The sequence below is a fragment of the Nyctibius grandis genome, chromosome 9, assembly GCF_013368605.1.
Source record: "Nyctibius grandis isolate bNycGra1 chromosome 9, bNycGra1.pri, whole genome shotgun sequence".
NCBI classification, from domain to species: Eukaryota; Metazoa; Chordata; class Aves; order Nyctibiiformes; family Nyctibiidae; genus Nyctibius; species Nyctibius grandis.
This window is the reverse complement of record NC_090666.1, coordinates 30,078,913-30,106,886: the sequence shown is the minus strand read 5'-3', so window position 1 is coordinate 30,106,886 and position 27,974 is coordinate 30,078,913. Positions and strand designations below refer to the sequence as shown.

General features: G+C 52.0%; 1 protein-coding gene across 1 annotated transcript; it reads right to left on the bottom strand.

Moving 5' to 3' along the window:
- On the bottom strand, nt 1–27,889 carry LOC137666979 (aryl hydrocarbon receptor-like). Its single transcript, XM_068407314.1, has 11 exons — nt 27,849–27,889; nt 27,570–27,757; nt 14,596–14,702; nt 9,202–9,291; nt 6,142–6,265; nt 5,728–5,858; nt 4,726–4,928; nt 4,486–4,595; nt 4,006–4,147; nt 1,690–3,307; nt 1–156 (listed from the first exon to the last, which is right to left on the bottom strand). Exons 1-11 carry the CDS (start codon nt 27,887–27,889, stop codon nt 1–3), a joined length of 2,910 nt encoding a protein of 969 aa, XP_068263415.1.
- Nucleotides 27,890–27,974: the final 85 nt, after the last annotated feature.

Genomic DNA, 27,974 nt, shown 5'->3' with positions numbered 1-27,974 from the left:
CTAGAGACAGAAGTCACTGCTGGAGGCATGAGGGTGATCTGGCTGCAATTCTGCCCGGGGATGCGGCTGGCAGGGGGGAACTGGGCTCCCCCCCAGCACCAGGTGGTCTCTGGGGAGTCCCATGGGAGTGCTGGGCAAAACACAGCTGCTTTCAGGCTAGAAGAGAGAGAAAATGGTGTTGAGGCATTTTGCAGCATTTTACTAGTACTGACTGGGCTGGTGCCCAGAGGAGGCTGGCAGGAGGGGGAGCAGGTCGGCTCCTGCCCTACCACCCCCGGTGGTACAGGGGCTTAGCAGTGACCCCATACACATCCCCACACCTTCCCCAGCTCCTCTCTCGCAAATGCTGACTGGTCGCTTCACTGACAAGAGGCTGAAAGCACATAGAGGGTAAGTGCATCCAACCTCCTCGGCACTAATTTTCACCTACTGACCTGCTAATTGACCTTTGCAGAGCCTGACCAGGTCACAGCCCTGTAGCTCACTCATGAAACCTATCTGTAAATCATGGGCACCTGGACTGCATCTGAACCAAACACCTGGGTCTTGCACCCTTGCTGCACTGGCAAGCCAAAAACACAGCAGCCACAAGAGGTGGCCACCAAGCGCTAGAGATGTGTCAGGGCTGTTCTTCACTGGTCCTACAATCTCCCAAACCCCTAGGCAGGACGAGAGTCAAGCTCTTCAACAGAGCTAGAAGACGCCTGGTGTGTTGAGTGAAGGAGATGGGAGAATGGGAGGACCTGAGGCGCAGAGTATGGCCTTCAGGAAGAAACAGAAGATGCTTTGACAGCATCTGATGGCTCCAGAGGTTAACACAGAGAACCCTGTGAGACAGCAGGGCACCACTCCAGTAGCAAAAGATGTCTGGCACTGAGGAACAAGCTGCCCTGGGGACAGTAATTTGCCAGGGCAGGGCTGGGTAAGCAGGGAGGCAGGACAGACCCACCCTAGACATCTCACCCTGCCTGGTGGTGCCGCAGGATAGGGAAGCAACACTGCAGAGATGGGCTCCTCCAGGATCTAGACCAGCTCTCCACACTATGAGCCCCAGCCCAGAAAGCTCACGCCCCTTACAGACATGCATGGCATCTGCATCAGGGAGAGGGGAAAGGGCCAGGCAGCTTTCACTCTCTATGTCCTCCGCAAGCAGCCACGGTTTGGGCTGTTGGCCCTGATCCCAGAGGACTCATGTGTGAGAACAGCCCTGAAGGGCACCATGATGCTCAGATCCAATGCTGCAGACCTCGCCTTGTGATGGCAGTGGGCTAGCAGCAGGTGGATGGGCTCTTGATAAGGGTTGTACACAGGCCAGGTGACACTTCCACAAGGGAAAGACCTTATGGTACAAAAGATCTTCATCTCACACATGCTTTGTACCACCCATCAAAGCTTACCAGTGCATGGCTGGAATTACTCCCTGTACAGAAATGGCAATTAAACAAACCATATGGAAATCAGACACAGAGACAGCCACCTTCTAAAGGGAAGAACCCACACTCTGGTGGTTTGCTCTTCAACTCTTGGTGCAAAGAAGACCCCCTGAAGTCTTCCTTTCTGGCCATGCACCAGCTAAAGCAAGGTGATTCCTGTCTACTAACTAGGCAGCACGTGCCTCCCTGTGCTGAGACCCCCAGGAAATACCAGCACAGAAAAAAACTGAGCACAAGAGTGGAGAAAGGCCCTTACCCTGTGCCTGCTCTCCTGGCTCAGCGTGGAGGCGTATGTCCCATAGGAGTTCACGGGAGTCTCTGATGGGCTGCTGACGCTCCTGAAGCACTCTGCAGATGAGCTCGGAAAAGGGTGCTGGGGCATGGAGGGAACAGGGCTCGGCTGCTTCTCGGGAATCAGCTGGTATGAGGAGGAGGGGAAAAACCCAGAGTACGGAGCCATCTCTGCTTGGGCCCCCCCGCTGCCTGCAGTTTCCATGCTGTATAATCCGTTCAGGTTAAAGTGTACCGTCGGCGCGCCAGGCCCTGGACCCATGCAGCCCTGATGCTGGGAGATCAAGTCTTGGCTGATACCATGAAAATCAGACTGAGCTGGGGACCCCAGGAGTGAGGAAACATAGTCCTGCCACGGGCTGGGGCTGCTGCTGGGAGGGAAGTGTGGAGTGGGGTCAAGGCTATGGCCACACAACCCCTTCATTGGCAAGTGACGGTGTTTCAGCTGGCCGGGGGGTCCCACATGGCCCTGGCACTGGCTGGTCAGGGAGAAGGACCAGCGAGCATTCTCTCGGGTGGGATGCATGGCTGTGAAGTCACCCTCCAGCTGCTGGGCCCTGGGTGGCTCCCGCAGGCAGGGGGCTCCCGGGGGTGACCTGGGTACCTTGTCCCATGAGGTACCCCGCTCCGGCTGGAGGAAGCGGAGCAGACCTTCCTCCTCAGCTGGCCTCCACTGCGAGCCATCAGACGGCTCTTCCTCCTCCTCGGCCAGCACCGGCAGCAGCGGGGACAGCTGCCCCGGCACAGAGTGGAGGGGCTGTTCCCACAGTGGAGCAGGGGGCTGGCCCGGGGCAATGCCGGGCTGCACCACGTGCTGGGGCAGGCACTGTGAGTCCTCGTCCTCCACGTGGGCCTGGTACGTAGCAGTGCCTTCATGGGGGCTCGGGGATGTGCCTGGCAGGGGACAGACCTGTTGTCCTCCCTCGTACTTGTTCACCAGAGTGGCATGGATGTAGGAGAGAATCTCGTTGCTGGCGAGGCAGTCATTCAGGCACGGCCTGCGGTCAGGGTCCGTATTGACCATCACCATTTTTTCATCCAGCAGCAGGAGCTCCAGGTCCTCACCGTTCAACCCCAGGCCCTCCAGCGCACTGAAGAGCTCGTTGTTGAAACAGCTCTCATCACTCTTAATCGAGAGCGAGTCCAGGGTGGCTGAGAGAGGGTGGTCCTGCTGCAAATCCACGAGCTCCTCTTTGAGGCTGTCCCCCCTTGAAGAAACTGGAGCAGTGCCCATACTCCAGGCATCTCTTCCTGCATCCAGCAAGGACACATCATCGAGGTGGTCCACAGAACTGCTGCTGAAGGAGTGGTTAGGTGCAGGAGCTGGATGGGAGATGTACACTGCCTTGTCCTGTTGCATCATGGCACCCAGCAGAGAACTGGGATCAACGCCATCCTTCTGGGAGCATCCTCCATGGCTGTGGGAGGTCTTCTTGGACTTGCTGGTTCTCCCTTTGCTCTGGAAAGGGTCAGGGAAGCCTGGGAGAGGGTAAGCACTTTGGTATAAGACTGCCTCTCCTGTAGCAAAGGTAAAGGGAAGATGCATGGACCGTTTCTGAAGGTGCTCTCCTCCTTCTTCATCTCTGCAGGGCAGGAAGAGGAGACTGGGGCTTGTATATGCGCAAACGCACACCACAAAATGCTGCAATGGATAACTGATTCCTGCAAGCCAAAGCCCCTTTGCTATGATCAGCATGCATGTACCAAGCAGAACCACACATCATACATTTACATATGCATTTACGTACAAATACATGCACACATATTTCTATATACACACATGTGAAAACACACATCTGTAGCATAACCAAGAGGATACTTACAAGGCAAAGGGTAACAGAGCTCTGCCAGACAGCAGTCACACCTTTGCCCTGTTCATCTACACTGCAGCCACCCCTTAGGACAGGGATATTGGGCTGCTGCCATACAGCAGCCACATCTGAGGTCCCTGCTGTTCCTGCACCCACATGTCCCTACAGCTGCTGGAGAGCAGCCACCAGTCTCCCCAGGGTGAGCCTGGACCAGTGCCCAGGACACCAGTGCCGGGATGTGAGGTGCAGGGCACTGCTCAGCGCTCTCCCTTACTTGTGGGTTGGCCTTGCAGAGGGGGATGTGGCTGAACAGCATCAGAGCACAGTATCCTATGGCTGCTCCTTTAAAAGGCACAAGAAGCAATGACAGATCGAACATCCCGCCCTGCTCAGGGCGTCCCATCGTTCACATTGATGCAAAAAGCCAGCCTGTCCCCATCCCAGCCTGGGCTGACCCAGACGGCACTCACACGAGGGGTCTCTGTGTGACGATGATGTACTCGGGCTTGCTGTTCTTGTAGACAAGCCGTGCGTTGGCCTGCACCCACTTCCAGCAGTTCTCCTTCGTCAGCAGGCGGAAGACCGTCAGGCCGCTCTCGCCCGTCTTCATCACTGCCGGGAGGAAGCACACGTACCAAGGGCTGTCAGCACATCACCGGAGCCAGGGCTGCCTCCAGTGATGCTGCCGTTTCCAGCTGGGACAAGCAGGTGGGGTCACAGCAGTAGCGCGGCTGGCACATGCAGGGGACACCATCCCAGCTACATACCCTTCACTACACACCACCCCAAGCTCCCTGCAGTGACAGGAGCATCACAAGAAGGCATAAAGCAAAGCATCCTACAGGGAAAGAGCTGCCGGGCTTGACACAGCAGCCAACGGAGCTGCCCATAGCCCAGCCCACTCATCTGCCTCAGAGGTGGGCACAAGGGACCAGGGAAGAGACTCTTACTCCTGACGTGGTTCTCGGCACAATACAGCATGTCAGCAGCGTGGACGAACTGGTATCCAGTGCCGCACATCCGCAGCTCCGCCTCGGTGTAGCCCAAAACGATCTTCCCCCTGCGGGAGACCAAGAACACACCCAGCTCAGAGGCAGAGCTGGGGTGGGACATCACCCAGGCAAGCCAGGGTATGGACCAGCATGCTGGAAACACGCAGCATCACCCCCCAAATCAGCTCTGCTGCTTACTTGGCATCGCACGCCAAGGGGGTGAAGTCCAGCTTGTGCTTTGTCCTGAAGATCATGTTCTTGGTTCGGATCTGCAGGATGGACGGGGGCTGCAAGGGGGTGGAGATAGCGAAGAGAGCGAGCTGGGGTGGCAGTGCAGACCCGTCTTCAGACCTTTTGTTCTGCCCGTGAAGGAATTTCAGCCTGCCTTGAAGGTTTAAAGCCTGGGAAGAGAAGTTCAGTGTCACACAGAAAATTTGATGGAGAGAGAAGAGAGGGTGGAGAGCTGCATGGAAAGCAAGGCATCTTGCTGTAGAGTTGATGCAAATAATCCCTTGCGACTCCAGTGCTCCCCACAAAAATAAGACACAGGATCAAAGGGACGCTACGCTGAGCTCCCTGTGGCAGCAGCCCACTGCTTTCTCCCCCTGCAGCTGCTCGCTGCCAGCCTGGAGCTCAGATGCACAGCAGCTGCAGGGCCAAGCACACGGGCATCATGCAATGCATGGGCTGCTTTGCACTTTAACAGAGCTATACCACAGCCCCATCAGGGATCAGTGTGCTTCCAAACAATGGACAACCAAGGCTTTTTCTTCCTATTGAGTTTCCAGACTGAAGCAAGATGAGAGGGAGAAACAGCATCATTACACCTGTGGTTTTGAAGGTAAGAACCCCACTAACTTGCAGCAGAGAGGAGGAGGGATGAATGCCACCTACTTGGTCTTAAGACATGCCTTTAACACAAAAACCTTGCAAAATGTGTAGAGGAAAAGCACTTTTGTTCAAGATTCAGCATCTCTGAGAGGAGAGGAAAAAAACCCACATGGAAAGGTTGTAGGTAGAGACCAAACCTATGAAAGACAGCAGAAATACCTCCTGATTGAGACAGGCAGGTGCTGCACAGGGCAGAAAGGAACGCCAGGTCTTTCAAGGCCCACTTCTATGCTCCAGCAGTGGCACAGACCCCTGGGGTAAGCCTGCATCCCCCCTGCTGTGGAGATCACAGCGTGGGTCTGTACTCACCAGGAAGCCGGAGGAATTATCCAGGAGGCAGCGAAAGCGGCACACGAAGCTCCTTTCCAGGAAGGAAGAGTTTTCTGGGGGCAGCTGATCTGGCTTGTAGGTGACAGCAGAAGAGCCGAGACTCTTCCCCCCTATGGGAGAGAGGGACTGAGAGAGGAGCAAGCAAGGGTCCCCAGGAAGGGTTGGGAGTCCCCAACAAGGGCTGGAGGTCCCCAGCACCAGGGACTGTGGCAGTTTGATGAGCACAGCAACAGAAACCCATGGAATGCTACAGCGTTTTGGATGAACCCATGGCTTGAGCCACAAGGATGCAAGCCCCATGCAAGCGACGGCAGGGAGCTGGGCTCCCCGGTGTACATGGGGAGCTACGCACCTTGTGCCAGCCAGTATGCCTGGCTCCCAGCCTGCATTTACCTTCTGGAGAAGGCTCACCCTCAGGAGCGTGGGGTGGGTTGAGGGCCCAGTGGAGGTTGCGTCTGAATTCCTGCTGGTCTTCGGTGTGGATCAGCTCAAAGACACTCTGGTGCATGACATCTGTCTAGAAGAAAAAAGCAATGCATGAGCTCTGTGGACTGCCCCCCAGGCACCAGTTTTCATGTCCCACCTGGAAACAGCCTGTCACGGGCCCAAATCCTGCATCATATCCCACCCAATTCCCCCAGTGCTCAACTAGCACACTGGCTGAAGGAGGTCTGACACCTTCCACCAAAGCTGATGCTGGTGGGAACAGGCAGCACATCTGGCTCAGAGGGCTGCTTGCTCGGGTTTGGCCAGATCTTCCCCTCCTCCATCCTAAAAAGCCACTAGCAGCAGTAATACAGCTCCACTCTAACACGCTCATCCCCATAACATGGTGTCCTTCAAAATCCTAGTGCTGACTTATGGGATGAGATGAAAACATGGGTTTGGGAACAAAACAACAGCAAAGCCACCCCGTCCCTACACTGTTCCTGAAAGAACAAGGCACCTCCTCCAGAACTTGCTCCATCTGCCCAGGTGGACAGTCCTCATCTACACCAGATGCTGGGGAAAGCCAGCTGTGTGGGAGCAACACACAGTAACTAAAGGACTGTAGGTAAGTCAAGTCCCACTTCCCCATAAATCTGACCTACTGTCTTCCAGCTTACCTGGGTGCCCAGATAACCACAAAGCATTGGAGCCTTATGGGATTTACCAGGGGTTGCCCAGAGGAGTGGGTGCCCAAAGGCAAACTGGGCAGGGAACCCCAGACATCTCACCATGGCATTACACAATGGGACCATGAACCTCATAGCCTGTCAATGTGGCTGGTGGAAAGCATCTGTGGGCTAGTGAAATTGCTTTAACATCTCCCCACAATCATGTCTGGCAACATGGGGTCCAAACTCACAAGACCAAGGAAAAGCCCCATGGAGCCCCTGAGACTCTGTGATCCCTGCAGAGCTTCCTCCCCGCAGGGAACTTGGGGCTTGTGGTGATGCAGACCCACTCCCACCACCAGGCCACATCGTAATGTCAGGATCAGCCAACATTAATCAGGGAACAGTGAGTGGTCTGAAACAACCAGGTGCTCTCTGATCCTGTCTGGCAGCGCAGTGAGTTGAGATGATCTGGTACCTCCCTATCCTGGGCACAAGTACAGTGAGTTAGTAAGGCACTCCCAAACCACACCTGCAACTCCTGCTGCCCAAGAAACGGACAAGAACAGTGAGTTGGGATGACTGGGCACTCCCCAAGCCAACCTAAAGCTCCCGTTGGCTGGGAAATGTACCCAAACTCCTCCTGCACAGACCACTGCCCACTCTGAAAGGTGCCAAGACTGGCTGACAAGAATAATGGCCACCACGAAAAGGTACTGACCCAAGTCAATCACCTTGTGATCCCATAAATACTGATCCTAAGTGATCCCTTTGAGCTCTTGGGGATCGCAGCAGGCTGTGACCCTGCATCTCCCCTTGAGCTGGGATGCCTCTCAGGGCAGATTCCGTGACGTCCAGGATAGACTCATGAGATACTTTAGACCATTTGCTGATAGATGCCGATGAAGGGAAAGAGTGAGTAATTCACTATTATTGGGTTTCACAGAATCACAGAATGTTAGGGATTGGAAGGGACCTCAAAAGATCATCTAGTCCAATCCCCCTGCCGGAGCAGGATTACCTAGATCATGTCACACAGCAATGCGTCCAGGTGGGTTTTGAATGTCTCCAGAGAAGGAGACTCCACAACCTCTCTGGGCAGCCTGTTCCAGTGTTCAGTTACCCTCACTGTAAAGAAGTTTTTCCTCATATTTATGTGGAACCTCCTGTGTTCCAGCTTGCATCCATTGCCCCTTGTCCTGTGAATGGATGTCACTGAGAAGAGCCTGGCTCCATCCTCATGACACTTGCCCTTTACATGTTTATAAAAAACATTAATGAGGTCACCCCTCAGTCTCCTCTTCTCCAAGCTAAAGAGACCCAGCTCCCTCAGCCTCTCCTCATAAGGGAGATGTTCCACCCCCTTAATCATCTTCGTGGCTCCGCGCTGGACTCTCTCTAGCAGTTCCCTGTCCTTCTTGAACTGAGGTGCCCAGAACTGGACACAATATTCCAGATGCGGCCTCACCAGGGCAGAGTAGAGGGGGAGGAGAACCTCTCTTGACCTGCTAACCACACCCCTTCTAATACACCCCAGGATGCCATCACGTTAAAATTGACATATACTGAGTAATTCACTATATTTCAATTTCATGAGATTTTCAAAGATTGAGTCCCAAAATTTTATGATCTGCAGAAAGGGAAACATCTTAATTGTAGGTTAACCTCTATATCTATATCTATCTATATCTCTGTGTGTGTGTTTGTGTATACGCAATTTAATTTAAATAACTTTGTTGAATCTTTAACTAAATCACTGTATCAATTATAACAGATTGTTGATTATCAATTAAGTATTTCTAGAAAATCATATAATCTAATTTTATGGTATACCTTAATAGTGTTAAATTTCTGCTGTCCCAAAGTTGTGCAAAACACAACACCATACTCAATCAATACCACTGAAATCCCTGTATCCAATTCCCTTAGACATAAACAATTGAGCAAGTCTGGGACTAGGACTGGATCCAGCTGCACGCAGACTCCTCTTTGAGAAGGAGTTTAGAAAGCAAGGGGATCCTTTCTGAACCTCATGACTCAACAGGAGGGTCTTCCTTACTCTTTTCCCTTACCCTTTTCCCCTCTACCCCTGGCCATTCTCGATCTCTGTATAAATCATTCTAGCCCAATTCTACCTCAATTTCCCCTTTGTAGTAAGTAAGAGTGAACTTTGCCATTCAGACTTTGTTAAGTCACGCTTTTACAAATTCATATTAAAAATCACTTTTGCTGATAACTTTGGTGGCGATTCCTTAAGCGACCTAAACCTTAATTGCTCTCCTCCGCGACAGGGCTATTCTCCACCAAGGAAAAATTCACTCTGCAAACCCACCACAGTAAGAGGTGTCCCACCAACCTGATGAAATCCCAGGTAGTCCTGAATTGTATGCGAGGAGTAAAATATCAGTCCTTCCGATGTCACCACCAGCACGAAGCCGTTGAGTGCCTGTGGGAGAGAGGAGATCAGCAGGTACATGCCACACTCACATCACCCATTTCTAGCTGGACAGCGGGTTTCATTCTGCTCAGACATTAGTCACCCAAGTCCTGGCTGGTCCCAGATAGCAGGCAGCTGAGCTGCTGACCCACCAAGAGAAAGGTGTAGGAGAGGAGACAAAGCAGGGGAAGCCCTGGAAGGAAGGATAGGAAGACCTTCTCAATGGCATCTCGCTGCCTTGGATCTCACCAAAGGGCGACAAAGCTGGTGAAGGGTCTAGAAGGTATGTCCTATGAGGAGCAGCTGAGGGAACTGGGGGTGTTTAGTCTGGAGAAAAGGAGGCTGAGGGGAGACCTTATTGCTCTCCACAACTACCTCAAAGGAGGTTTTAGCAGGGTGGGGGTCGGCCTCTTCTCTCAGGCAACAAGGAATAGGACTAGAGGGCATAGCCTCAAGCTGCGCCAGGGGAGGTTCAGGTTGGACATTAGGAAAAATTTCTTCACAGAAAGGGTTATTAGGCTGCCCAGGGAGGTGGTGGAGTCACCATCCCTGGAGGTGTTTAAGAGAAGACTGGATGTGGCACTTAGTGCCATGGTCTAGTTGACACGGTGGTGTTAGGTCAAAGGTTGCACTCAATGATCCAAGAGGTCTCTTCCAACCTAGTCGATTCTGTGATTCTGTGAAATCCACCCATACACTGTTCAAGCACCTTCTTGTTTTCATATCCTCCCTGCAGGATAGGAACAGTACCAGACACCTCCATCCTTGCAATTGCCTCTATGCAAGCTCCTTGCTGTGGTGCCAGAGCACATGCAACTAAAACACAGGTTTTCACAGACCTGAGGAGTCTGCTCTGCCTAGCAGAGGTCAAGGCCTGCAGTTCATTCTCAGATTATCCTCTGCCCTGCCTTGCTTGGGTAAACTCCACCAGCTGAAGGCTGGCCAGAGAAAAAAGGGGGATCAACATCAGCAGGGCTATGCTCACCAAGAAAACAGACGGTACCTTCTGCTGGCTTTCTCCGAGGTTACGCAGCTCTTCCGTACAGCTGTCTGAGCGTACCCTAATCCGAACTGATGGAAAACTTTGCTTCCGTCCTGGGAGGGGACGCTCAGGCTCAAATTGGACATTTATATTCATTCTATGTGAAGAGCAAATAAAAATCTCAGAACTGCTTGCAGAATTGTGCTGGTTTGGACTAAAACAGAACCAATTTTCTGTTCAGGGATTTTTCCTTTCAGCTAAGCTTCTTCTAAGTAACTGCACTTCCTGAAATTAACTGCATGCTTTGCAGACAGTGTCTGCTTCTAGGACTGATAATGCTCAAAGATTATAGTTATCACTGAGGCACCGGTAGGAATGGTATTAGGAATGTTATGCAGAAAGGCTCTTGCTTAGACTTATTCCCAGAAAAACCAAGGTCACTGCTAAATTCCTCACTGATTATGAGTGAAGAGCTGTAGAAGGGTCGCACCTCCAGGGAGGAGCGGTCAGGACAGGTGACCCAAAATTGACCAACAAAGGTATTCCATCCCATACATGTCATTCTCAGTATAAAGCTGGGGGATCACGAGGGTCTCGCTCTTTTCTTCTCTGGCCGGTGGCCAAAGAGGACACTGTCCATTTTTCTCCTGCCCTCGATCCCAATCCGTGTGTTCCTGAATCCAGTTTCCATCTGTCACTGAGTCCAGTCTGGGCCTTCACGGAGCCTGCCCTGCAGCGCCAGTGGAGCCTGAGCTTGGTTTTGTATGTATTTGTATACATTTAATTATTTACATTATTATTATTATACTCTTTTTCATTATTATAGTTCATTAAAACTGTTTTAACTTTCCAACCCATAAGTCTCTCTCCCTTTTCTCTTTTCCTTCCCCTTCTGGGGGTTGGGAGGAGTTAATAGAGAGCATCTGCCACCGGTTTAATAGCCAGCCCAGCCTTAAACTGTGACAAGGGGAAACCACAGAATCACTGGTTGACTTCAGAGTACCTTTTCCTTTGGGCAAACAAACAATTCATCCCAAACTCACACCTGGCGACAACCTGCTGCAAAGCACTCATGCAACCTGCACAGCATCGTCCTTCTGAAGCACCACATGGCAGCGAAAGGACCAGGCATTAGTGTCTGCAGGGGAAAGGGGTGTCTGCAGCCACCTGCACCTGGGATGCACACATTAGCCACGGGGATGCTCCCAGCCACACTCCTCTCCCTCTGGAGCTCTCTCTCTGTGTGGTGTACAGATTTACACTATGCAAACATCCTGTCCTGGAGCACGTGCTCGTTCGTGCACACCCTCCACCCAAACAGGCTGAACGCTGTGCTCTGTTTTCACAAAAAAAGCTGTTTTCACTCAAGCTCCCTTGCCCATGCAGGCTCGAAGCACTAAGCCCTCCCCACAGAAAATAGCAAATGCAGCCATCAATCCAAAGTTTCTGATGCATTTTTAATGCTAAACAACTTACATATTTTACAGTTCACCAGCCCTTCCATCCTCTCCTCGAGCTCCAGGACTGCAAAGTCAACATCCAAGGGAGCACTGCGTTCCCAGGCAGGAATGGGCTGAGCTGACTGGAGCCTCCGTCTTCCTCAAGAGGAGCTCACTGGCTTAATAAATTTGGGAAGTAATTTGGGTGTTTTCTCCAAGCCAGGGCTGGCAAGATAGGACACGGGAGAAGGGACCAGGGAGAAGGGACCAGGGTCCTGTCTGGCAGTGTCCTTTGCACCTGGAGATCCATGAAGATTAGAAGGTGCAAAGGAACTTCCCTACCAGTTTGGGAGTGCAGCTGCTGTCCTAGGAGCCCTGGCTTTTCATCCCTGCTCTCTGGCACCAGGTAGGAGGTGATTCCCGTGACAGCATTGCTAACACAGGCACCATCAGGATCCAGGTGAGCACCCCAAAGCCCTCCTAAGCACTGCAGGCACTGCACCAGCCTTTGCCAACCGTGGGGGCAAGCCTCGATGGCGCCGAGCCCAGTGCTTTGAAGACCATGTCATCACTTTGCCAGGGCTGGGAGCAGGCCCACAGGAGTCTCCCCTTCACCCTGAGTGGTAGGCATTGCTCTGTGACTCAGTTTCCCCAGCTCTGAAATGATCCCGATAGACTTCCAGTAAACACCTTCAAGCCCACAGTGCTGCCTAAGAGAAAAGGCCATGAAAACCCAAGAAAATCACTGGTTTAGCTCTCCAGAAGATGAACAGCTTTCACAGCCGTGACAGCACTACCCAGCCACCCCTCCCTAAGGGCAACAGATCCCTGCAGGGACACTCCTGCCAGCTCCAAGCAGCAGCCCTCTAGAAGGCAGGGGTCCTCCTGCAGCGCAGAACCCAGAAGCCCTATGGCTGTCCAGAGCAAAACCACCCTGTTCCACTAACCTGGCTGCAGGCAGGGAAGCTGCAGTAGCCAGCCCTGGCCTTCTTCCCCCACTTCGTAATGTAGAGACATCAGGATTAATTAGGGTCTAGTGTGTAGTCTCAGCCAAGTCCAGCTATTGTTGCTGCCAACTCCTGTTTCATTGTCCAGGTCAGTGTTTCTCTCCCTTTCTCTTTCCCTTTATTCTGGGCACAAATGCTCTCTCTATTTACTGGGGTTGATCTCAGTGTGTGGGAATCTGCTGCAGAGGTTAATTAGTGCTGCCAAATGCACTTTAACCCTTTGAGCAGCTTCAAAGGCATTGCTCTGCCACAGCAGCAGCAAGCAGCATCTTGCAGCACTCTGTCCTTCCCCAACTGCACCAACCAGCAGGCAGATTTAATATCCTGCAGCCAGTGACGTGTACCTGCATCACTGTGCACCTGGGCAGAGGTAGTCCACTTGGTTCTCAGCCTTGCTAAGGCCTTGGCTCCTTTAGAGGGGTTTTCATGCTTAACCCCAGTTTAAGATACCTTCCTCTGCTGAGATTGTTGCTGGAGAGAGCCTTGGTGCAGAAGGACACACCAAAAAAGTAAGGCTGGAAAATTAGAGCAGGGGAAGGGAAGAATTAGGGTGGACCAAGAGATGAGACAAAGGAAGCTTAGATGTCAAAGGTAACAGACTGGGCAGAAGTAGTTTTATAAACATGTAGGAGCATTTCCTCGTGGCACAGAGGCAGTTCCTGAGCTCCTGCTGCGTTCAGCATGACACAGACGGGCCCCTGGAAGGGCCAAACATAAACCCAGAGCTTTTAACACCCAGCTTCGTACCTCTGTGAGGATGGCATCAAGTTGATGAGCAGGACATCAATCCCTGGCAAGCCCTGCTGAGCATGGTTTGGTTATATCCACAGTGGAAAAACCTCAGGGTTTTGGTTATTAACCAGCTTGGCTTTAGCCCTTCTCTCACTAGACACCGAGATCCTGGCTCCCCAGCTCTCAAGCAGGACAGTAATTATACTTACTGCTAACAGCTCAGTGAGCTTTTGGATAGGAGCTGGGGCTGGCCAGCATGCTCACCCTGCTCTGGACGACAGCCAGGCAGGGGACAGTGGTGCAGCCCGTGCTTGGGTGACAGGTGGGGAGGGAAAGGGAGACCCATGTCCTTGCAGAACCTTGCACTGCCAGAGCCTGCCCTCTTCCTATTCACTGTGTGGGGTTTGTAGACAGAAGGTCATCTCCTGGCATCTCTGAATAACCCGTGGAAGCAGCAGGCTCAGCCCAACCATGCTGCAGCATCACCAGCGTTGTCTCCAGCATCACCAGAGGAGCCAGTTATATGCCTCTCACAGAGCTCCTGGGATACATCCACGTATCCTGTGTATACAGGCTGAGCATATGGCCCATCAGCACCTATCTATGTACTCGGTGCTGTGCATCACTGCCTGAAAACCAGGGAAGACTTCCATAACATTTTCTTCCCTTTTTTCACCAGTGTTTGGACAACACCCACAAGTTGGGACCAGTGTGCCCATGTTGAAAACCACACTCAAAACACCTCGCTCTGCTTGGCTCCTGTGTCACACCTATGGCCCATTTACACACGAGGGCAGAGAAGCAGGAGAGCTTAATCTCTGTGGTCAGAGGTTTAGCACTGCTTCCACCAAGATGGAGGGGGTTCTGATACCCAAATGATACACAGGCAGCAATTTTCTTAGGAAGGATGGAAAAAGGAGAGAAGCAGCAACACAGTTTCTGCCCCAGGGACCTGAAGATGTCTTAAACCTCTGCTCGGTCCAAAACACTATGAACTACACCATGTGGAATCACTGCTTCACCAAAACATCCTGCAATCAATAACAGAACAGCCTGCTCTTTGGGTAAAATTCAAAGGAGCTGGAAAGGGGACAAGAGGAAAATGCCCTTGAAGGCATCTCACAGGGACAGGTGGCCAGCGAGAAGCACTAACCTGTAGGAGCAGCTCGCCCTCCGGTACCGCTGCCAAGCCCGAAGCTGGTCCATTGCTGCAGTCTCCATCCCTCTCCACTTCTTTGGCACCGTGATTCTTTAGAGCAACTGCACAAAGCAAAGAGAAGGGATTTCGGTGCCGCAGTAACACATGCAAGCCACCACCATGAACATCTGAAACGTGGACCTGGCTGCAAAGCTGGGCAATACTCTGCCAGGCGAAGCTGTGAGGTAGTCAGCCCTTTGCTTCACTCCTCAAAAGAGTTGATTTTAACAGGACATTTTTCACCCAGCCAATACTCTCAAATACATTTTTTTTTCCTCTTTTTTTTTTTTTCCCAGGCCTTTAACAACCTACAGGTAAAGAGCAGTTAAAGCCAGGGATGATTAAAGCAGATAGATAGGCATCAGCAGAATAACTATGAGGTCCTGTGTTTACAGTTATTTGCAACCAGTAGCACAAAAGGACGTTTAGCGAGCTCACCAGCTGGAAATCTCTCTTATCATTTAGCAACAGCAACCGTGGAAGTCCCCAGTCCCCATCTGGACACAGGGCCAATGCCTCGCACCACTCCTTGCAGAGAGCAAGAGCCAGCCCTTGGGTACCACACCACGCACGCCCCCCGCCGTGGCAGAGCGACAGCTCTGCTCTTGCCGGCGGAGTCACTGCACCTGGCGTTTCTCTGCCATGCTGAGCCAGAGCCGATCAGCTCCTGTGTGCCCTGACTTTGGAAAGGACAGCCCACCAACAGCAGCCAAAGCCTGCCCTACACGACAGGCACTGCAGCAAAACCCACTCTCTTCCAGGACAGGGAACAAGCCGTTTCGAAGGGTACGATCCCAATAACCCAGTCAATGATGTCTCATTACAGTTCAGCAACACAGTGGGTTTATCAAATCAAATTAAGGCAAGCCACAGCTCACAGTGAGAGAAAAACAACACGGAAAAACACGTACGTGGATACAAACATATACACCCGAGATCGCAGGCAACCTAATAGTGATCGATGCACAATAACTATGGATGAGGAAATCCATTGCTCAGTTTAACTAAAAGATCTGTCTGTAAATTTTGTACCGTACTCCCCAAGAGAACAAATACTGGGGATATTTTAGGGTGGATAATATTTAAAGAGTAAGGTGACAAAAAGCCTACACGTGGCAGGCCTGTCCAGGAGACTGCGGAGAATGCAGCAAAGCTGGGAAGCTTCTTGCAAGCACCACAAGGACAGAGGACAGCATTTGGCTCCTGATAAACCAGCTGCTCCCCTCAGTACCTGGGAGGAAAGGCGTGAGGCTCCAGCAGCAGTAACCACTGCAGCCTGCCCGGTGCACTCCCTTGCTCCTGCGCAGAGAGAGCAAAAGCTCTTTTGAATCTGCCTTTCCCAGCTCCTGTGCTACACGTGCCAAGGAGCTGCCACGCTCAGATGCAACAGGAGCATCAAGTGGACCCTGGAAGTCATTAAACACCCCATAAAGCTGTCAGCGGGAGCAAAGCTGCGAGCTGAGACAGAGCAGCAAGTCAGAAGGCACCAACCACCAGCGCACAAACAAAATCAGGCTCTGTAGCGCTCAGCTTGCCTTGTGCTTTGCCAAAGCAGCTGCTGAAACTCAGCTTCTCCATCTGTGTGGAGCAGATCCTGAAGGACCTCAGAGGCTCATGGGTGAGCAGCTTCCCAGCCACTGTGAAAGGTGGATGCTCCAGACCCATCTCTGAGCCTTCCAGGACCACGAGGTCCGAAGCCGAACCCAGCAGCGGCCCGTGTTTGCAGGGCAGTGGGAGCAGAGGGGCTGGTTCATTCTCCAAAGCAGAATTCCCCATCTGTCAGCATCTCTCTGCTGGGATAGGCAAGCGCATAGCAAAGGCACGCCGTCCCCTTCAGACCCACTCTCTTCCACTGCCAGGGCTCACCTTCCACCCCAAAGTCCTCCGCATCCTCAGTGGGCATTTGCCAAGCGCTGGCTCACAAGTAAGTGGGAGCAAGGAAGGATCTGTGGTCTGCAGAGCCTCACTGGTATGCACGTGAGGCTTTGGGGACAGAATGCCCTTCCACCAGACACAGGACCGTCCCAAAGACCGACTCTGCAGGCCATCAAGCAGAGCACTGTGCCAGCACGGCGGCTGCATCGCCCAGGCAGGGTCCTATTGTGTGGATGGGGCAGGTTTCTGACAGTGCCCTTCCAGCAACTTGCTTTTCTGATCCCTGTGAGCAAAATGTAGGAGCTATGAATTATTCAGTCCTCCTTTGCTAGCTCCCACACTGCTGTGCTGGAGGTGCAAGACAAAAATAAACCTGGATGACAGAAGAGCAGCTAAAGGGTGCTGCCCTCTACTCAGAGGCCTGGTTTAATGGTTTGATATTTCCCTGCAAAAGGAAAACTTGATCACAACCGCTGTCTAAAAATAGACTTTGCTATCAGCATCTGGGCTGCTCCCAAGCTGTGGGGCCAGAGGAAACACAAGTTAAAATCTGAGGATGGCCCACTGTCCTCCATGCAAACACCTGCCACCAAACCCAGCCTGCTCCTGCAAACAGGACCAAACCACTGGGGCCGAGGGGCTGCTCTCACATAAACCAGAAACCCCTTGGGGCTTTTCCCATGACCTTCACCAAACACCATGTTGTTCATCCAAGCCACCCAAGGAACCCCAAAGATGACCTGCTCTTGGCTGTGGACATCTCAGGCTGGCCTCCTGCCTGGTGTCCCCTGGCTTTGTCTCCCCATAAATAGCCCCGTGCAGCCCCTCGGGTCAGCAATTCAGCAGAACTGTCACAGTGCATCAGCCTGACGGAGCGGAGACGAGCTGGAGAGCCACCATGGCATCCTCCCCACCACCACGGCATCCTCCCCGGCTACCCTGGGGAAGGGCAAAGGCAGGAACAGGGCGAGCTCAGCACCAGGGGAAAGATGGCCTTCCCAACACAGCACTTGCCTTCACGTTGGGCAGGGAGACAAAGTGCAGTCTTCGCCCTCACTGTGTAAGTGGGGACAGGCATTTACAGGAAAAAGAAGTTAAAAAAAAAAAAGGAGAGAAGTGGCTTTTCCTGGGCTCCCTCACTCTGGCCACCAGCATCACTCTTGCTGCTGGCAGGTGTGCAAGGAGGAAGGTGAGGAGAGGGAAGCTGGTCATCTGAAAGCAGCAAGGTGTCAGGGTTTAAGGCTGGGCTGGCTACTAAACCAGTGGCAGACGCTCTCTATTAACCCTCCTCCCCCCTACCAGAAGGGGAAGGGAAAGAGAAAAGGGAGAGACACTTACAGGTTGGAAAGTTAGAACAGTTTTAATGAACTATAATAATGAAAAGGAGTATAATAATAATAATGGGAATAATCAAATATATACAAATATATACAAAACCAAGATCGAGCTCCCTGATGTCAGCCACGTCACCACCAGCACTGCAGGGCAGGCTCCGGGAAGGCCCAGGCTGGGCCCAGCGATGGTCGAGAGCTGGATTCAGGGATGCACGGATCGGGATCGAGGGCAGCAGGAAAACAGACGGAGTCCTCCTTGGACACCGGCCATAGCAGAAAGAGAGCAAGACCCTCATGATCCCCCCACTTTATACCGAGAATGACGTGTATGGGATGGAATACCTTTGCTGGTCAATTTTGGGTCACCTGCCCTGTCCGCTTGTCCCTGCAGGTGCGACCCCCCTGCGGCTCTTCACTCTTAAGCAGTGAGGAATTTAGCAGTGGCCTTGGTTTCTCTAAGACTAAGTACAGCAAGAGCCTTACTGCACAACATCCCTACCGGTGCCTCAGTGATAACTATAAACTTCGAGCGTTATCAGTCCTAGAAGCAGACACTGTCTGCAAAACATGCAGTTATTTTCAGAAAGTGCAGTTACTCAGAAGAGACATAGCTGAAAGGAAAAATCTCTGAAAGAAAAATTGGTCTGGTTTAGTCCAAACCAGGACACAAGGCTTGCACATTTTTCCTGCTGTTTCTTCAGAAAAAGAAAATAATATCTTCTGCCAGGACCTGCAGGCTATTTTGCCACAAAAAGGCTTTTAGCAGAGAGGAAGAAAATCCCTCCTGGCCTGGCCCCATCTCCAAGGAATGAGCTCCCTGCCTGCATCTGCTTCCCCACAGGAGGAGGATGCTTTCTGCACCATGGTGGTCCTCACTTTGCAGACCTGAGAAATCTCTGCACCAACAAGTGGGTATTAACATTTTTGAGAGGATATATCCCTGCCCCCTTCCCTCCACACGGCAAAACCTCCAAGTGGGAACAGGCTTTCACATCGGCCGCTGACTGCCAAGGAGGAAAATTAGACGACTTGGTCCCAAATCCACTCCAGGTACTGATGCAGGAGAAGCAGCAGAAGGAAACCCAACTGCTTCATGGCTCTCCAAGAGCAGCGAGGACTCGTGTCTCCCCACCACTGCTGGCACCATTTGAACAAAGCAAGGAAATAGCAAACCCAGCTGCAAGTGATGGCAGGGACATCTGCACAGCAGCTATTAGTCTGAGCAGGTCTTGGGTGGGGAGAGAGCAGGGTGTTGGTAATGGTGCTCCCTGCAAGCACTCTGCCACAGGGCTCAATGCCCCTGGGCATATCAGTCACTCTCCAGGGGAAGGAGAGATGGCTTGATTTATTTAGTAAAGAAATTGCCTTCTATCCACCTCTCTCTTTCTGTCATTTGTGCCAATTCCCTGAACAACAGGTCTTCCACTCACACAGCAGTCAAAACCTCACCATGAGAGACCTCCAGATCTTCCTTTCCCACCCATCTCTCCAGCTCCAAGATGCTCACGGACAGAGGGACCTGCAGCTCTGCTGCTCGGAACACACACCCTCACATTAAATAACCCCTCAAAATTGTTTTCCTGCAATTTATTGCAAAGAAGAAACAAAAATATTGGAAATTTAGAAAAAAAAACCTCTTCAGGTTTCTTTTGCATAAATTGAGGTTGCTTCATTTTCAATCTAAATTTCTAATCTAGAAGGGTCATTTAAACAGAAAAGTGGTTTCCCCCCCAGTCAGAATGATGTTTTCCTTTTAAAATAAATAAATGACGGAGTTCCTCCACCACAAGAGCAGTTTGCTGATGAGCTCACACGGGTCCCAGGTAGGAGCCAGGTGATGGCTGCCACAACGCGCTGTCAGCATGGGAGCAGGCGAGTTCCCTTCCCTACCGCAGCAGCCTGAGGTTGCCCCTATCAGACATCACTCATCTCCCTCCTCCCTTGGCGTGGCAGGACTCCCCCCACTAACAAGGACTTGCATTGCCTGCCACCCTCCCCGGTGGCACTGCTGGGGACATCCTTCAAGGCCTGCCACATCCACCCATGAGAGCAAGTGTCTGCACCCAAAAAAGCTGAAGAAGAGCCCAACTCCCCCCCTCTATCACGACACAGGAATTCTGCAATGCTCCAGTGACACCAGCACAAAAGCTTTCATTTCCACCAGCAGGAACCCCACAGGTGACACAGCCACAGCTCAGCAGGAGCATGCAATGCAGGGAAAAACGGCATGGTGCTAAGGGAGCAAAATTTGGCCTAAATGCCTTCTTGATTGCCGTGCTCAAACCGGTGGAAAGCTGAATTGCTGTCGTGAAGGCAGGCGAAGCACTGCGACCTCCTCTCTGGCTTCTCTGATGGCACCAAAGCTGTTGGCATGCCAAATCTGATCATTGCTCTGTTATTTAATCCACGTTTTACAGCAAGCTTACATGCCTCCAACTATTTTGAGAAGCAAAGAACAGGAACACGCACTTAGTAACATGTGTCCCATTATGCCTGTTAAAAGATCTAATTGCACTTTTAAAAGCAAGGAGGTTTGGACTATGCGTAGCTTTCTGTTACATCTCTGAAGGCACTTGGGTTTCAAAGGGAGAAACATGTGCAGCGGTTTAAACAAGGACAAACAGGACAAGGAATTGCCAGGCTTTCCCTTCTTCTTAGAATCACCGAATCATTTTGGTTGGAAAGGACCTTTAAAGATCATCAAGTCCAACCGGTAACCCAGCACTGCCAAGCCCACCACTAAACCATGTCCGCAGGTGCCAACTCTACTCGTCTTTTAAATCCCTCCAGGGATGGTGACTCCTCCACTTCCCTGGGCAGCCTGTTCCAATGCTTGACAACCCTTTCGGTGAAGAAATTTTTCCTGATATCCAATCTAAACCTCCCCTGACACAACTTGAGGCCATTTCCTCTCATCCTGTCACTTGGTATTTGGGAGAAGAGACCGACCCCCACCTCACCACAACCTCCTTTCAGGTAGTTGTAGAGAGCAATAAGGTCTCCCCTCAGCCTCCTTTTCTCCAGGCTAAACACCCCCAATTCCCTCAGCTGCTCCTCATCAGACTTGCTCTCCAGACCCTTCACCAGCTTCATTGCCCTTCTTTGGACTTGCTCCAGCACCTTGATGTCTTTCTTGTAGTATCAACAGCAGTTTGCACCCTCCCGCTCCCACCACTCATCCCCCAGGAGCTTTAAGTGCATGTCCTCCCAGCCTGAAACCTCAACCTGGAGTTTCTTGCCAGCTCTGCTCCCGTGCTTGCATTTGGAGAAGCCTCGAGAGACCCTGGCTGCTTGTAGGCAGCAGAGCAGGCAGCCACTGAGAGCCCAGGGTAAGCCCCAGGGACCTCCGACAGCTTCCTACCACCTACTCTCATGAGACCCAGGGAGAAATATTCAGCAAGAAAAGCATGCAGCAGGAAAATTGCCTACCTAAGGGAAGTCACAAGACTTTCCCAGCTTGAATTGCTCCTCCAAGGCCAGCTCATTGCCTAGGCAATTAAGAGAGCAGGGTGATCACAGGACTAGGCTTTGTTTTCTTAAACCAACCCTTGGGCTTTATTGCTACAGCTATCCACAGTACATGGCCCAATAGCTCATAAAGTGGGAGAGCAGATGACGTGAAAAATGAGCAACGTTAATCATCTCAAAACAACCACACATTAATAAATGCATGCCCCAGTCTCATGCCCTCACCCCTAAGCAGAGGTTTCAGGGGCACAGTTATATGGTCTATAACAACTATATATTTTAAAGCACTTTTGCAGTCTGACTCGACTGCCAGAGAGCAGCTTAGGCACTTTTTGGGCCATCACAGCTCTAGCAATAACTGTTTGTTTAGTACCATAGTTCAAAGGGTTAGGCTCAGCCCTGAGGCCGCACATGGATCCTACAGGTGCCCCCTGAGATTTTAAGAGGACTCCAGGAAAACCCCCAAACCTTATTTTTTTTAAAAAACACGTAGGAGAGGCAAACTGCTCAGGTTTTGGATACACAACACTAACCGTCCACATAAAACACACTATGCATAGCTCAAAACCACATACAGCCCAAAACGAAGGTTACATCTACCCTCTGATCCATGACAACAGACTGTGTGGATGATAATTCATCTTGAGCCAAAAATTTCTAACGCCACAATACATGCCAGGGTATTTTCCTCCTCTCCTTCCAGCCAGCGATGTCTCTGAGCTGCCCAGAGGCAGTGCCTCGGCTGCCGGCAAGCCCAGCTCTCTGGGTAGGATGCTGCACACAGGCAGAGGTACATCTGCATCCCTGAGGAGCCCCATTTCAAAGCAGTGTTAGCCCACGACTGGCTTACAGCAAGGCTCAGCAGTGAGGTTCAAGCACACACCTCTCCGCACCATGGACCAAGGTTTTCTTACCCCTCTTCCTATGGTTTATAGACCCCAGACTCGATTCAGCACCTCATGTGAAACAAAGGCTGCAGGTCAATGGCTGGACGTCGGTGCCACAGCAACCACAGCCACCCCTAGAGCGTTTGATTTAAGGTGAGCGAGCAAACATGTGCGTTCCCAGCAGCGTGCCGCCCCGTGCTGCCTCCTCCCCAGCTTCAGTTTGAGGAACAGCTGGGAAAGCTGTGCTGCGTCATAGCCCTCCGAAACAGCACAAGCCCATGAAAGCCCAACTGAGATCGGTTCAGGCAACCACTAGGTCCTGGCAAAGCGCCGGTGTGAAGGCACCTGGGAACAGCCACGCGGGCACAGATCCGTGACAAGCACGGGACACCGAGCTGGCCCCCAAGGGCAAGCGAGTGCTCAGCGGGGGCTAGCTGTCACACCCCAGATGGGCCAGGCTCGCTGTAGGGTGAGAAGTACAGCTTGGACAACCTTCCCAGCACGCTGCAGGAGCAAACTGCAAGAGACACTTCTCTGAACTGAGCCCTTGCCTATTTTGAGGTCTGCCAATTGACTTCCCACCGGGTGTTTAAGCGGACAAGCAACACAGACATTACCCAACAGCCACATGGCAAGGCACCTTTGAGACATCTTCCTTTTTGCTAACAAATCACCACGCAGCGCAAGATGCAGCGACAAACCTTCCCCTGGAGTATCTTCCCTTCTCTCCCGGCTTCCAGAGGATGAAGAAGGCAGAAGAAACAAGGACCCTCCCATAAGCCAGCAGCTTTTGCGGGGCCCTAGCATCAAGGGGAGAGATGGGGAGGGATTAGAGGGGACCAGCCTGCCAGGCACCACTGGGCTAAGCTGCCGGCACTCATGTGGTAGGATGTGCCGTGCAGACCCCGGCACGGCGGTACCGGCCGCCCAACAGCAGGACGTGGGGTATGAGAGAGGGAGGGAGAGAAGGATGGCAGGAGCAAGGCTGCTCGGCGGCTTGGCTTTGCTGCACCGCTCTGAGGACAGTCCTCAGCATCAGGGAGGAGACAGGAGTGGGGTCCCAGGCTCTGGGGAGATGCAGACCACTGCGCCTGGCTCCTCAGCTCTGGCAGCAGCAGCCCTGCAGCACGCTCCCACCTCTACCGAGCCACACGCGCTGCAAGAGCCTCCTGCAGAGCAGGGAGGAAGGCTAAGATGGTGAATGAGAATTAAAAATATGCGTCTCACCAAGGGGGAATAAAGAAATAAGACATTTGGGGGGACTGTTGTAGAAGAAAAGAGACCTGGATAGGAAAGGAGAAGGCAGAAGCTCTTACGTCAACTTGCTCTGAAGGTTGGATAGGACCCTCGATTTGGAAGCCAACTTCAGCTCCTTTCGGTCCTCCTGGTCCAAACTAATGGTGCTGGGTTCGGGTCAGTGCTGCTTTACCCAGTGGGACGGGATGTGGGATGGGCAGGGCTGGGCTCCTCACTGGAGTCCACCTCCCTGGCAGGACATCTCTCCCAATGTCTTAAGTCCTCCTGTGGCCCTGTTCCCCCGCCTAAGTTCACCTCTGTCATGGTAAGCAGCGTTCCCATGGATGGAAAGCATTTGTATATGCTTTGAGCTGCAAAGCCAGACAACAGAGTGAAAGAAAGGCACCTGGGCATCTCGCTGAGGACAGCGGTGCTGCTCCATCACAAGAGAAGCCTCTTCCACCCCACCACGGATCAAACCTGGCATGCTGGGGTGTGCTTGCTGGTGGCACAGCTGGCTCCCCACCATGCTCGCTGGCCCTGCACTGTGCCACAGGAAAATCTGCTGTCCTGGGGCTGGCACTCTGTAATCCCAAGGCACTTTGCTGCTTTACGTCCTGAGAGCCAGAAGGTCCCTCAGATGGTCAAAATCAGAGAGCACCTCCTGTCTGACATCAGGACTCCCATCCACCCAACTTGGAGCCCGACACTCATCTTAACAGTGTTATATCATTATTGCTGTACAAGGCAAAAAGCAGTGCCTCCTTCCAGAAGACGACCATGGCCAAGAGCTATCACGGCCAAGAACCCTCCTTGCCCAGAGATGCTGAGCGCACATGGCAAACTCCTGGCACTAAACTGCTTCCCGCTTTGTTAAACTTGAAAGATTTGCCAAACTGCAAAAAAGGAACAGAATTAGCAGGCAAACACACACACAGATGCTTTTGTCTTTTGGAAGAAGACAGTCTGGCATCAGGGGCTTCACAGCAGAGACACCCAACCCAGGACTTGGCAGTGAGGAAATGTTTGTTTAGATAAATAACCCTGCTTAACAAAGACAATGTTTGATGGTCTCTAAACCACTCCAAAGATTAAAGAACAAAACACTGAATGGTCTTAAATCCTCTGATTTCTCTCACCCAACTGCAGGCCTAAAATCATGCTCCCAAACAAGCAGAAGGGGAGCAGGGACGGTTTCAATTTAGGCCATATAAAATATAAAAATCCTCATGCATGAAGGAAAAAAATGTTGTTTTTTTTTAAAATCAAAGACATCCTGGCAATATCTCCCCAAACCAACGTTTAAAACTCCACTGTTCAGACAAAAGCACATGCAGATGCTTCTTGCATGCGGTATCTCCTCCGCCTTCTCCGACAGCTAAACAGCAGGCTTGCTCACACCGCACAGCTCAGCCACTCCACCCCAAACTGTGCAGACTGGCCACTGCAATGCAATCGCAGGTACGTGTTTAACGAGAGCTGTGAAGCCTGCTCTGCATTTTGAAGAATTTATCATGTGGCCAGAAGATTATCAGGAGCCCAAAACAGAATGAGAGAAGCTCCCAAAGATTTTGCCAGTGACCAAGATCTAGAACCCACCTGGGTTTTAAGCACTTATGCCCGTACAGATTTCCCCATACACAAGCTATGCAAAAATCAAGGTGCTGAAACAAAATTAAAAGACAATTGATTTTCAAAAAGCCAGGGGAAGGAGACATACAATGAATTATTTAATACAGGAGCTGGAGAAGCAGCAGCTGGCATAAACCTGCTGGGTGGATTGATGTCAGTGATCGTTCTCACCACCTGAGACCTGCTCCAGGAGGACATGCTGTGAAGATGATTCTCCTCACAGGGCACAGCAGCACACTCTAGTTTCTGCCCTTGCTTTTCCTTGGTCTTCTTTCAGGGACACACTCGAGCAAGGGAGGGGCCAGCTCCTGCTTCCTCCCCCATCAATACAAGGTTTGCACCACTTGGTTCTGAGCTGCCTTCTGGCAGCTCTGGGACAGGCTGGCTGCTCTAAATAAACACAAAAAGACCCCAAACCACTTTAGTTTTATGATCGTGTCTCACACAGGACTTGTCAGCATTCAGCAGCTAAAAACAGCCTCCTCGGGATCCCATTTCACACATCCAAGGATGCTGAGCAGGAGTCAGAGCAGGTGAGCTCACCCGGCTCAGCAGCGAGCAGGCAGGCAGACAGACCCCCGCTGCCCCTTCTAACCCTGCTCCCTGACAGATCAAGGGGAAAAAAACCTAAACATGTGGATGACCAAAAAGAAAAAAAAAAAAGAAAAAGGTGAGCAAGGAATAAGCAGAATATTTTGAACCGCAGCCTCCCAAAGTTGAACATCATCTCAGCTCAAGCACAGCTTCTCAGAGAGCAACATCACTCCAGCATTCACTCTGAAAGGGACTAAAGTCACTTAAAATAATTTGGTTTTGTAGATGGGCTTGCCCAGAGCTCCTTTTTTTTTTTAAAAAAAGCTGCAGAAGAGACTCAAGAAGGTCTGAAATCACTATTTGCATCTAAAAGGATGAGGCTTTCCTCCTTCCCTCCCACACCTGAATTACTGTGTCCTGCCCTTAAACCAGACAGAGATGGGTACCATCCCGTAGCTTCAGACACGCTGATGCGCTCAGTGGTTGGGAAGTTGGAACCACGAAATCAAACCAGATGGAATGACAGAAAAAAAAAAAAAAGAAAAAATTGAGAGAGAATCTCAGAACGGGATCTCCCAGTTTCTCACAATGCAAAACCAAAGTAACCCGCAGTGCTGGAGATGCAGGTACGTCAAACCCCAGGACACGCAGCCCTCGCAGGGTGCTCGCAGGGCAGGGAGACTCTCCCCCCCCGCCCCGAGTCACCCTGTGCTCACTGTTCCCCATCCCGGCACAACCACCCCGGAAAGGACGACAAACCCCAAAGCAACTCCTGTTATGATGCTTTGCAACAAGACCAGCCGTTTCAAAACCACTGTTTTAAGGAATCACTTCCACTCCTCCGTTTTATACGTTCTAAGCAGCAAACTTTAAATTATTAATGTGTCAGGGGAAGAGTGAGGCCCGTGCTGCACCACGGACTTCCACCCTATGCAAGAACAAGCGTACTTCAGGAACACCAGCACCGCGCTGGTCCTCCTCTGCTTCAGAGCATTGTCACAGACGATGGGTTTTGGGCAACACGTTCAGCATTGCAAAGGCTGACGACGCAGCAGAGCTCCTTCCCATGGCAAAACCAGTGCAGAAAACACAGCCAATAGTGTCAAACAAATTGCCCTGATGCTGCAAGGCAAACAGCTCCTCTCCAAGGCCATGCATTTTTCATTTCACGCGCTTGCCAATCCTACAAGCAGGGTTTAAAAGGAAAAAAAATAAAAGGGCATTCAATACATTCAGTGATTTGGAGTCAAAAAGAGAAATTATGGTGTTGCTGAGGTCATATGCAGCATCCTCAAGCCACTGCTATTTCACCGGGAAAATCCAGGGCTGCCTAAATACCCTCCTGTGGGCTCCTATTAGTTACAACAATTACAGCCCGGTGGAATGCAGCCGTGCCTTTAACACGGCCTATTTCAAAAGGTTCCCAAATAAACTGTAACCACATCACAGGCAATTATTCTTCATTGTCAGCACACTGAGCATTTCACCGGTTTATTATAACAGGGGGGGAAAGAAAAAAAAAAAGTCACTTGTGTGGTGAAACTTTCCAACTGAGCTGCACAATACGCTGCTCCCCCTCACAGCGGTGCCGGCCAAAGCCTCAGCCCGGGATCACGCTAAAACCCTCCAGCCTAAACCTCAATTTTCTACTTCAGCGGAACCCACAAACAAAATCAACTTCATCATCTGGCCGGATCCCTCTAATCCCAAACAAACCCGAGCTCTGCTTTCGCCGAGGTGCGCTGGGGCTCGGAGCGACCTGCTCTAGGGGAAGGTGTCCCTGCCGTGGAGTGGGAAGAAGATGGTCTTTAAGGTCCCTTCCAACCCAAACCATTCTAGGATACATCCTGAAGCATCGCAGCTGGAGATTGCCAAGCAAGAAAATGTGGTGTTAGAAATGGGGGGAAAAAAGCAGTTACAGAGAAAAAAAAAAGGCGGGGGGGAAGGTGGTTTCTCTCCTTACCGCTGAAGAAGCTCTTGGCGCGGAGGTAGCCGGCGCTGAGGCGCAGGACCGACAGCTTGTCCAGGCCGGCCACCAGCTCCCCGGGGAAGGGCAGCAGCCCCGCCAGCCGCTCCAGCTCCCGGTTCAGCCGCTCCCGGTGCCGCTTGGAGGGGTTGGAGCTGCCGCCGGCCGCCGGCCCCGGCCGGGCCCTGCCAGGCAGAGGCGCGTTACCCGGGGGCCCTGGGGTGTGTCCCCCCCCCCCCCGTCTTCCCGGGACCCTTCCCCTCGCCCCGCACTCACGCCCGGGGTACCGGCCTCCTCCGCTTGCGCCCCGCGTACATGGCCGGGCCGGGGGCTGAGCTCGGTGCATCCCCCCGGCAGCACCAGCCGCGCAACCCGCAGCCGCCCCGCGGGGCGATGGGGCGG